Source organism: Mytilus galloprovincialis, chromosome 3 (genome assembly GCF_965363235.1).
Source record: "Mytilus galloprovincialis chromosome 3, xbMytGall1.hap1.1, whole genome shotgun sequence".
In the NCBI taxonomy this organism is placed as follows: domain Eukaryota; kingdom Metazoa; phylum Mollusca; class Bivalvia; order Mytilida; family Mytilidae; genus Mytilus; species Mytilus galloprovincialis.
Genome location: NC_134840.1, coordinates 31,975,101 through 31,987,481, shown reverse-complemented (window position 1 = coordinate 31,987,481; position 12,381 = coordinate 31,975,101). Strand labels below are relative to the sequence as shown.

At 36.9% G+C, this 12,381-nt stretch overlaps 1 protein-coding gene across 1 annotated transcript; it reads right to left on the bottom strand.

Moving 5' to 3' along the window:
- Nucleotides 1-5,208: 5,208 nt before the first annotated feature.
- On the bottom strand, nt 5,209-11,534 carry LOC143067718 (kyphoscoliosis peptidase-like). Its single transcript, XM_076241186.1, has 5 exons — nt 11,463-11,534; nt 10,899-11,128; nt 9,314-9,429; nt 8,514-8,630; nt 5,209-6,250 (listed from the first exon to the last, which is right to left on the bottom strand). Exons 2-5 carry the CDS (start codon nt 11,118-11,120, stop codon nt 5,287-5,289), a joined length of 1,419 nt encoding a protein of 472 aa, XP_076097301.1. The 5' UTR covers nt 11,121-11,128; nt 11,463-11,534; the 3' UTR covers nt 5,209-5,286.
- Nucleotides 11,535-12,381: the final 847 nt, after the last annotated feature.

Sequence of the window (12,381 nt, the reverse complement as noted above, 5' to 3'; positions counted from 1 at the left end):
ATACCTCACCTTCATAAATTTAGATAACAGAATTTAACGAAGCGCTGAATCCCCATCACTAGGAGGAGGAAAAACAACATGTTGAGCAGCAACTAAAGGCCCTAAAGAATAGAGGTGGCATGGAACGTAAATAATGGTTATAAAAGGCACTATCAGACCTCCAAAAACCAGCTGACATGATTTCCGACATAGAGGAGGAATTAAAAATGTTCCAAGAAGAGGCTAAAGCTCTAACTTCATGTGCTTTAACTTGATGTTTAACTAAAACTTCAGAAGAAGCAGACTTATAAGCCAAAATGACAGTATTGCAAATCCAGGTAGAAATGGTTTTAGCAGAAATGTCAGAAATTCCTTTTTTAATAGGAATGAACAACCTAGAAGAACCAGCAGATCTTAATTTAGCTGAAGAAGCTAGGTAAACAAGCAAGGCTCTCACTGGACACAAAACCTGATTATCCGCCGTGGGAGGTAACGCAGGAATAGTAATTAAACCAGAACCTTTATCAGGTAACTGGTTCTTTGCTAAAAAAGATGGATCAGTGAGAAGAGTAACTGAAGACTTATCAGCCGCAAAGCGGAGACAAGACTCAGAAATTGACAAGGCATGAATCTCACTCCTTCTGCGACCCGTAGCCAAAGCTATCAGAAAACAACATTTATAAGATAAAAATTTCAAGGAGGCTGAATGTAAAGGTTCAAAAGGTGGGAACTGAAGAACCTTCAAAACTAAACCTAAGTCCCAAGAAGGAACCAAACGCCTTTGACGAGGTCTATTAAGGCAAAAGTTTTTTATCAACAAAGACAAAAACTCATTGTCACCAAAATCAGAGCCTCCTGAAAGTGATATTGTTCTGGCTATGGCAGATCTATATTCCTTTATAGTAGAAGGAGAATAACCCTTTTCTTCAAAAAGATGAAGGAAAAAATCCGCTAACTGTTGGACAGTAACTGTGATAGGATCAATCTGTTTCGACAGACACCAAGTACAGAAAATTGACCATTTGGAGTCATACACTGCTCCTGTAGATTGTCTGACTGATCCTGAGATACGCTTGGTTGCTCCCTCAGAAAAGCCTCCCTTTCTGAGGGAATTCCTGACAGTAACCAGGCGTGCAGATGGAGATTCTCTAGACCCTGATGCAGTTTTCTTCCTTTGAATTGAGACAGAAGATCCTCTCTTAGAGGAAGACAAAGAGGCTTCGCACAACACAGAAGTAGTAGTTCTGGGAACCAAGACTGTCGTGGCCCAGCCGGAGCAATAAGAATGGTCTTGCAAAGATCCCTCTGAATCTTGTGCAAGATCTTTGGAAGAAGACGAAAAGGAGGGAACATGTAACTGAACATTCCCTTCCAAGATAGGATCATAGCATCTACTGCACAGGCTTTCTCGTCTGGAATGGGAGAAACGTAAGTCTCCAACTTGTGATTCAGACTGGTGGCAAAAAGATCTATATGAGGACGACCCCAACAAAGAATGATCTCCTGAAACACTGATGGATGAATTTCCCATTCTGTGTTCACTGGAACACGGGAACGGGAGAGAGCATCCGCCAGAAGATTTTGACTGCCTGGAACATGTCTCACTGACAGAATTATATCGAGACTGTGACACAGAAGAAGAATTTCCTTGCTCAGATGATACAGAGAAAAGGAATGGGTCCCTCCTTGATTCTGAAGATAAGCCACTACTATGGAGTTGTCCGTGGCAACCAGTAGTGACTGACCCTGAACCACAGCCTGAAACTGACGGAGAGAAAGGAACACAGCTCTCATCTCTAGCAGATTGATGTGTTCCTCCAACTGAGCACCTGACCAAAGGCCTGATGCTGTCCTGCCCTCCAGATAAGCTCCCCAACCCATCAAACTCGCATCTGTGAACAGAGTTAGGCTGGGGTCTGGAGGATCCAACAAAACTCCCTTCCGAAGATGTTTTTCCTGAAGCCACCATTGAAGATGAGGTAACAACCGAGGAAGAATTGGAACAGGTGCCTCCCACAACTGAGAAATTGGGTGCCAAAACTCCGACAGATACCACTGGATTGGACGAATATGTAGACGTCCTAGCGGAATGACGTCCATGATCGAAATCAAGAAACCCACCAGCTGAAGCAATTGACGAGCTGGGACAGATGAAAACTGAGTCAGAGCATTGACTAACTGACATACCTTGACTACCTTCTCTTCTGGAGGAAGCACTAGACCCAAATCTGTCCGAAAATGTTCTCCCAGGAAATTGAAACTCTGACTGGGAATTATCTCTGATTTTTCCCATGAAATCAACAAACCCAGTCTCAGGAGTAAAAGGATAGACAAATTGGTGTGTTCCTCCAAAAGAGATCGGCAATGATTCTTGATAAGAGAATCGTCTAGGTAGGAGTGAATGAGTACTGCCTGAGTATGAAGATAAGACACCACCGTCTGAAAAATCCTGGTAAAAACTAGGGGTGCAATAGCCAGGCCAAAAGGCATAGCCTTGAAACTGTAAACCTTGTCTGCCCAAACCAGTCTCAGGAAATGACGAAACTTGTGAGAAATTGGGATGTGAAAATAGGCATCCATCAAATCTAGAGAGGTTGTCCAAGTTCCTAGATGAATAGTCGACCTGATAGACCTGTTGGTCTCCATTTTGAAATGTGGGACCACTAGATACTGATTGAGAACAGAAAGATCTAGAACTGGTCTCATTTTCCCGTTCTTCTTGGGAACCAAGAACAGCCGGGAATAAAACCCTAGATGAAAAGGAGGATTGACCTCCTCCAACACACCCTTCTGTATAAGAATGTTCACTTCGTCTTGTAACAACTGATTCTTTTGAGAATCCTTTGTCACTGACAGATTGATTGGAACAGGAGAAAGAGGAGGCTGTTCCAGGAACTGAAGTTCCAATCCCCTCCGTAAAATCGAAAGTACCCACTTGTCTGAAGTTATCAGAGCCCATTGATCTAGAAAGTGGGACAGCCTGCCCCCCACTGGAAGAAGAGGAAGAGGAGAAGTATAGTTTTCCTCTTCCAGTGGGGAACGATTCAACGGATGGGACAACACATCACTTACCCTGCTTCTTTCCCTTAACAACTTTAGCTTTCTTCCCACTGGAATAGTTGGGACGAGAAAAAGCTGGTCTCTTCGTAGGCTGTGAATTCGAAGAAGAAGAGGTAGAAGCCTTGGGTTGATGAGAAGAAGAAGGATTGTTAACCTGAGTGGTCTTGACAAATCTTTTCCCATCAGTGACCTTCACATCCACCTTGACCACAGGAGGGGCCTTATTCAACTCCTCCTGTAACTGCTCTAAGGAAACAGAGAACAACTTGTCCTTAGACAAAGGAGAACTGACAAGTCTCTGCTGAAGCGCTTCAGAGACAGTTGATTTATCAAGAATCTCCTGTCTCTTAGCAAGAGTAAAGTTGGCCACAGTACCAAGAAGAAGGAATTGAGACATTCCAAGACTCTTGTCTACCTGAAGCAGCATAGACCTCAAGTCTGAAAATTCCTCCCTTTTGTCCTTTAAAAGAGACCCAGCTGCTGACAAAAAGTGCTCAGCTGTCTCAAGAACAAAAGTCAAACACCTCAGATTATTCTCTGACTTGACATAAGAAGCTTGAGAAAGTCTGAGGCCATCCAAAGGTTTCGAACCAAGTAAACTAGAAAAAGCCCTGTCACAATTAGGAGCCGACATACCCAAGGAAGATCCATGGATCTCAAAGTCCTTAGATCTACATCTCCCTGGGTAAGAGGCAGGTCCGAAACCAGAGAACTTACTACCACCAGTTTTGCTAGTGTTAGCAAGATTCTCAGCCAGAGAAGAGTTTACAAAAGACAAAGCAGTTGTAAAGTGCCCCGACTCTGGAAAAGAATAATACCCCTTAGACTCTGGCTTGACTTTACCTGAGCAAGCCATGAAATCCGAAGGAGTAGAAGAAACCCTAGGTGGAGACGACATGGGCATATCTGACATATCCCTGCGAATCGAGTAGACCAGACTCCTAAGGCAATCAGAATTGCCTGAAGAAGGCTCCTTAGGAATGAAAGCATCTCCCTCTGTGCTTACTACACTGTCAACATCTGAAATACCACCTTGGTCATCCAAAAAGTTACCCTCCTGACTTCTAGGAGCCAAAGACACCGAGTCGTCTTCCAACAACTGTCTAGGAGGTCTGGGAGGATCCTGTACAGGATCCTGAGACAGACCCCTAGACTCCATCAGATCAAGCCTGTTACCAAACTCCATAAACTTAGCATTCACAGTAGCTTGAATCTTGTGTATGGACGTGGTAAGAATCCTCATCTCATCCTTCAAAGAGGATGACTCTGAAGAGGGTCTACCACCAAACCCCTGACCAGACCAAACTGATTGAGCCGAATACGGGTCAAAGGGTTGGGGATAAGGCGGCAAGTTGGGCATACCCATAGGCATGGGAGGGTAGTCAAAATTCATGGGCCACCTAGTCCTGGAAAAGGGGTCACTCCTGATGCCAGCTGGTAGAGTCTCCTGCCTGCTTGTCGTGCAAGACACAGGAGACGTTGGTATCTGTGCAGGCCTAGTAACGGTATGTGATACCCTGCTAGGCCTAGATAGCCTCAACTGACTGGCACCGGGAGTGAACGGCAAAGTCCTGACAGGAACAGGTTCTGAGTCCTGTTCCATACCAACACCTGAAACACCTGGAAATTCCAAACTTCTATCCCAAAAGTCATCAGAATGGGTGGCCGAACGCCAAGGGGACAACAAATTACTGTTGGAAGTGTGTATTTGACTGTCACTTACCTCTTGGGTAGCCGAAGCTGGAATTTTATCCATAATATTCAGATAAAATGATGATAAATTATCTAAATATACTTATAATAAACAAAAATATCAATTTAAATTTCTATATATATAATAAACCACTTGTTTGCAAAAAATAAACTTTTTCCTCCTCCACAAAAGCGTGCAGCATGCGTTGTTGAACCGGAAAAAATGATGAAGGTTTAGGAAGCACAGGTGTCAGGTGGGAGAGGTTGTCACGGGGTCATGGTTCTTTTTCTGGCTGGTTTCCGGTTGAATAATGCAGCGAGTGGACTGATATCTAAATTTATGAAGGTGAGGTATTTAATGTAATAAAAACTTGACCGCCGTTAGATATTCTTTCACGACCATTTCTCTCGTTAAACCGAATGACACCCGTGAAATAAATATCAGATAAAAAAAATAGATAGATAACTAAGACCAAATGAAACAGATCATTTCATTTATAATTTTCACAATTGATAACATTTATTTTTTTACGAATGTCTATAATAGAATTGAAACTATTTTGGTTTTTTATCTACAATGTAAAATTTGTAAAGTGAATGAAATTTTCCATTTGCATCATCAGAAGTACTGCCATATATAACGATGGCATCTCCAGACTGGGGTGTTGTTATTTTCCCTTCCCATGTTCCGTTTTCATCGCATTCAAGAGGGATGTTTTCTACCATGATTTGTCGAAGATACTGTGAAGACAGACGGATTTTAACTTTGGACTTTGCAGGAAGCTCTCGAGCATGTGGTTCATGGAGGGTAACATGATAAGTTTGCGCATGTGTAAATACATATGGCAGAGACTTTACGTAGTTGTTGACATCTGTACATTTTAGAAGATATTTAACCATTAACTGTGCCGGCTGTGAAATCTCGCCATCTTTCTTCCCGTAAATTCTAAGTACATAGGTTCCTGGGGACGGAGGTCTGGCTTGGACACTGTATGTTAGAGTGTCAAATTGATAAACTAACGTGTAATCATCCATTTTCACATGATCTATGGTCTCCATGGCGCACGTTATGTTTCTAACAAGAATGCTGGCAGTAATTGTGATGTGAACTTCTTTTCTAAAAATGAGAATAGGCTCTTTATGCGAAAAATCTAATCCCCAATCCTTTGCAGTTTCCTCGAGCTTGACAAGTTTGTTGTATTCAGCTAAAGTTATTGGTTGTTTGAGAAGCTGCCAATTATTATTGATCTTTCTATCAGAGCTTGTCCATGGATAATGATCGTTGATGAATTTATCTGGATCTGTAAGAAACCAGAATTCTTCGTATTTCCTTACCCAATAACAAGTCTCATCTTCGTAACCAGCTCCCCAACAGCAGTCGACAAAGCGCCAATCGTCGTCAACAAAGACAGCATTCCATGCGTGATCAGGAGAATCATGTGGTGTGTAAGGTATTTCTGGATCGTGGTCCGTGCGCTTAGCAAAACCTGATAGATTCACAACAGGAACACCAGAACTCCTGATACAAACAAAATAAAAATAATATTACTGCTATCGCAATTCATTTTTGATGTCTTGCCAGGTTTGAATTTCAATAAAAAGATACTAGTAAATATGATAAAATGTAACCATATTACACATAGAATAACTAGCTTATATTATTTACAGCATTTCTCAACACCCTTATTCACAGAAGTAAAAGAACAACACCTCTGAAGATTATTTACAGAAATAACAGAACAACATCTTTAAGCATCATCTCATGGTTCTGTTGTGAGTTCGTTTTTGCCTGGTCTTTTTGCGCTAGGCCTTCAAACTTATGCAAAACTACATACATTGTACTAGTATATATATCCTATTTGGATCTTGTCATTAAAATTTTTATATGAGCAACAAATTTACCCAAAAATGTATTTAGCTGCAAGATGTCTTACAAATACGAAGTTGTTAACGAGAATGTTTTTTTTTTAAATTTGGTAAAATGGTACTTTTTGAATATATGTCAATTAATATCATTGATCATTGTAGCTGATAATTCTGTGCTTTAACAAATTAAATGCTTCCATCATGTAAAAACTACATTTTTTTTTTAAATTTAGAAACCTCTATACATCACAAATAGAAAAGCACAATACATATATAGGATTGAGAATGGAAATGGGCGTTTTTCAATAAAAGCGTAACTTTTAGACCTAAAAAAAAAATGGAAAATCAACTTGTCTAAAATTTAATTTCAAGAGTTATTTTGAATACCTCTATTATAGACCTGTTTGTAAACAAAAAGTGCAATCTTAAATATTCTTTAAAATGATATTATTTTCATAATTTGTGTACTGTTTCGTAAAAAGTCCCCTACGAATTTTCTTCTAAACACATATATTTTTTGCAATTTTAAATGTTTCCTATAGACATTCCAGTTTGTTTACTTTAAATACTAGAAAAATCTCATTTTTTTCTAAATTGGAAAACCATTTTCATCGTTAAAGATTAGACAGTACTTCACATATGAAGGTACAACTCATGTTACGTAGTGGACATTTTGATGCGTTACGTAGTGGACAAAACCGTTTCGTAATGGACAAAAAGTTTCGTAGTTGACATCAACCCTATTATATGTTAATAAAACATAATAAAATTTACATGAAACTAACCCTTGTTATTTGTTTTGCACGAATATAATTGAAAAAAGATTAAAAAAAGACTGAATGGTAGTGGTAGTATCCACTACGAAACGTTTTTCTCCCATACTTGTTTCGTAGGGGACCGTTTCGTAGGGGACATATTCGCATGTTTTATTTTTTTCCCCACAATCCCTATATTGCAATAGTAACAAGACTGGTTCTATTCATCAAAGCATTTATTAAGCTGTACACTGATATTTTTTTCATAATTTTAAAACCAGATACTGAAGGAGATTTGACCCGTTTCGTAGTGGACATTTACAAAAATACGGTATCACTCTGGTCCATTTGATGTGCTCAATTTTTCTTACCAACAATTTAATTGCCGTTATGAAAGCATCACTTCTTTTGTAAGACCCTAATGTTTATATCTCTTGCAAACAAAAATTACATTGATTTTATAAAACTGTTTATTGGCAAATTTTAATGACTTCGTTTCGTAGTGGACATTTTGTGAGGGACACACCTTCTGAAATTAAAAATCCTATATTGAAAGCTGTTTATTAAAATATGTTGGCTCTGAACATACTTTTGAATTATCAAAGAACTTATGTAAAGTAAAAATAACATTTATTTCTTCATTTTTTCACGATATTTTAGAGTATGAATGTTGAACAGGCGGTCTAGGGACATGCCATTTTGGTTGTTTTGGACCATTCAGGAGTCAGTATCTTATCAATCCCTCTAAAAATAAACTGTTTCTTTGCTTAAAAATATTAAATCCAATTCAATGTACTGACTGCACAAAAAATTACTTGCAAAGATCAAACATATTGGAAAAACGCCCATATAGGAAACCAAAAAACAAGAAATTGTTAAGGTCATCGATGGTTCTTCAACACAGTGGGAAATTCTGCCTGGATTCGTGCTTCAGTTAGCCTAGTTTAGCGAAATGGCACCAAAACATATAAGTGAACCACAAAACTAACAAAGCCTAGATTTTATCTGCACAGGATAGACAATTAAATTATTTGAATAAGAAATACAACCCAGAATAAAAACAAAGGCAAGCAAAGGCATTATTTTTTTAAAACACACCAACAAAACAATCCAACAACTATAGAAAAAATAATAATTTTAGGTTTTACATTGAATACTTACTTGCACATTGTTGCGAACAGGTTGCAATAGCCGACCGCATCTCCTGCTCGTCTGCGGAACACAGTATTTGGGTCTGTCAGGGACTCGCCACCACCTTTATTGTTCGATGTTTCATACCTTAAAACATTTATAATAGTTGAAAATCGTTGCATTCATCTTGACTCACTTCAACACTTGATCTTCTAAAAAAACACCCCCCAAAAAAATAATCATAGTTTCATAGTTTATAAAAGAAATCTCAGCCGCAGAAGACTGCGTACCAGGAGCATATTATACACAATATTAATTACAATAAACTCATCATAGATACCAGGACTAAATTTTGAATATACGCCAGACGCGCGTTTCGTCTAAAAAAGACTCATCAGTGACGCTCGAATCTAAAAAAGTTAAAAAGGCCAAATAAAGTACGAAGTTGAAGAGCATTGAGGACCAAAATTCCTAAAAGTTTTGCCAAATACACCATAGTTCATAATGCAAACAGTATACATTTTTAAATTATACATCTTCAGAAATAAGTATGTGTTTATAACAGTTTTAAATATTAGACAAGCATCTTATCTACATTTTGAACAAATAAAAACAACTATCTGCCCCCCCCCCCCCCCCCCCCACACACCCCCAGCAAAAAACAAACAACACAACACAACATTGATCATATTGATCAATTATTATTGTCATTGTCCCATATGACCATAACATAATGTAACAAAAATATGCTGATTTTACACTTGAAACTTTAAAAATTAAATGCACAAAAAATACGTATGTACATTAATGTTATTATTTATGTTACTCACGAAATATTTGCTGTTATCCATACAAAGAATGATCGAACTTTCTCCTTGTCAGTATCACATATTGCTACCAGATATTTCGTTAAGCTTTTGATGGACTTCAATGCTGACCCTGGAACCTGGAATATAATATCAATACTGAGAACGCAGGTCAAAGGAACGGACATTGCAGGGAAGTACAATAAACACAAACATTATAACTAGATATATATACGATTCCTTTTCAGACATCTGCATACTGTCATCTTACAACGTCATTATATACGGTGATTAGATTGGAATTTCCGTCAAAAATCATAATATATGTAGGACTCAAATCTATGGTGGGTTCCAAATCTATGGCAGATTCCTAATCTATGGTAAATGTGACGTCATGCCATCCCAAATCTATGGCAGATTTTTTAGAATCTTAATCTATGGCAAGTTTTGCAGTTTCCTTATCTATGGCAATTTTTTTGCAAATGGAAAACAATGCAGTACATTTTCGACCAATGACTTGTCTTACGAATAAGGACATATACGACAACGTTCGGGAACATGTCTATAAACATTTGTGAAATAAATATTCAATAATGGTCAACCAAAAAACGTCATAAATTAAAAAAAAAAAAAAAACCCATTTTTTTTTAACCTGTGCATGGTATCTTAATCCATTCATTAAACCAAATAATAAGCCTTTAACAAACAAGAAGATCGATTTTTATATATAAAAAAAAAATGATAAAAAGGTAACAAATAAAAATAAAGTACAGTTTGAATTTTGAAATAATATTTATTTCAGCGATATCGTTAATTCATCTTTTTTATTTGATGTGGATTTAAATCAAATTTGTATCCGGTAATTTGATCTTTCACATAATAAACTTTGCCAGTCGTAGACCGTAGAATACTTCCAGAACTCCTTTTAAAAATATGCGATACTAAAAATAGCGGTGCTCTTATTCATATAAAAAAGAAGATGTGGTATGATTGCCAATGAGACAACTGTCCATAACGCGGGCATTTACCGGTACAGCACACCTTGTCCCTCTTCGGAAAAGTAGGTCATATTTTCCTTTAAATCACCGACAAATTTTTGTCAGGAAAATAATTTCATCTTGAATGGTGTTCAAATCTATGGGTTCCGCCATCGTTAGCGGCGGCGAAGATGTAATATGGCGTTATTCAATTTTGACGTTATATGTTACTCTCTCCCCCAGATCTGCCATAGATTTGGAGAAAACAAAAATCTGCCATAGATTTGAGTTGTTTGGCGTTTGTAACGTCACATTTACCATAGATTAGGAATCTGCCATAGATTTGGAACCCGCCATAGATTTGAGTCCAACATATATTTCATTATTGAATTTTTCCTAAATGATTTAAAAATATATATATATATATCTGTATTACGAAGCACAACGTCTTGGTTTTGATGTACTGAATGATTACAGAAACGCACTACCTACTAGATGCGCTAAATCGAAAATACAGCATGAATTTATAAAGTAGCAGTATAATAGGTAATCTTTCCAATGAACATAAAAAACACACACCTAAATACACAAGCAAACACAAACACACACATGTAATAAGTTTGTGAACTTACATTCAAAGCATGATCATCAATTTCTTTGAACTTTTCTATATCTGAATACTTGATGATTTCTTTTTTCTTTCCAGTCGGCGCTCGTAGAATATATGGAACAGGTGCGTTTTTTAGTCGGCCCATACACCCTTGAGAGATTCCCCCGCAGAAGCACCCAACAACATCACCATCTTGAATGTCGTCAGCTTCAACATGCACTTCAATGGATGGGTTACACCCCATTTTGTAGACTGCATTAAATAATATAGAGAAACATTACTAATAACTACTAATATTTTTATATTTGTGTCATATTTCCATTTCCTTTAATGCCAGTATAGTTCAAACTTAATAAAAGATAATTAAAGCTTGCATATTTGTTACAGAAAAAAAGACTAATGTTTTTTCTTCTTCGTTGACCCTTGGTAGTAGATTGTCTCAATTGGCATTTATATAAATACACCTCTCTTTATCATTAGAGTAAACTCTAATATAGTAATTGGAAAATGACAAGTACCGAGTACTGTATGTTCAATTAATTTGCATACTCTGTCTCCGTAGATTATAGAATTAGAAAATACTTACTGTAATTAGAAATTTCTTTTTAAATTAATCGATGTCTACCTAACAACCACACACATGTGTGTAATCACGCTTTAAATAAACAACAAACTATATAAAAAGATCGTTTTACAATTATTTAATTGAAAGTCAAAAGAATCTAAAAGCGTGAACTGCATTGTCTTTTTTAAAAACACAAACAACTGCTTATATGTCCCACAGTTCAACTGATATTTCCCATTCTGAAGTACGGTCCAAACATATTTGATATAAACGAAACGGGAATCTTTATCTTTATTTCATAAATCGCATTTTTTTCTTGAGATATTCCCAAATCGTAGAATGAAGGAAATAATTCTAAATATACTAAATTAAAATATCTAAAAAGTTATTCTTATTTGCAGTAAAAGCAACATACACACAGTTGTAATTTTACGATTTAAATGTAACAAGATTTGATAATTGACATTGTTAATTAAGAAAAATAAAATGATAGTGACTAAATATATATCAGTCTATGAAAGAAGCGTATCGATTACAAATTTTCTTATACATGTATAACATAGCGATATTGTCTAATATCAATTGTCAATATGCAGACATTCCATGCGGAAAATGTTGTTTCGGCAACGAAAAATTAAGAAAATACTAACTTTAAAACTTATTGTTCAAATATAAACAACAATTGAGTCTAAATAAACATTCAGAAGTTAGTTAGAAGCTCAAGTTTATGTCCGTGTAAAATGTGAAGTACTGTGTTTTTCTTATATACATAAATGAACAAATGCTATTAGTTCTTATATCAATGCGATACTTTTAAAATATCATAGCGGTGTTTTTGTCATATCAATATTAAGTACTTATTAGTATCATTATTAGACTGCTGTACCCATATTTTGACAATTTTACCTATTATGTCTGTTTTGTTCACGCATCGTTGTAA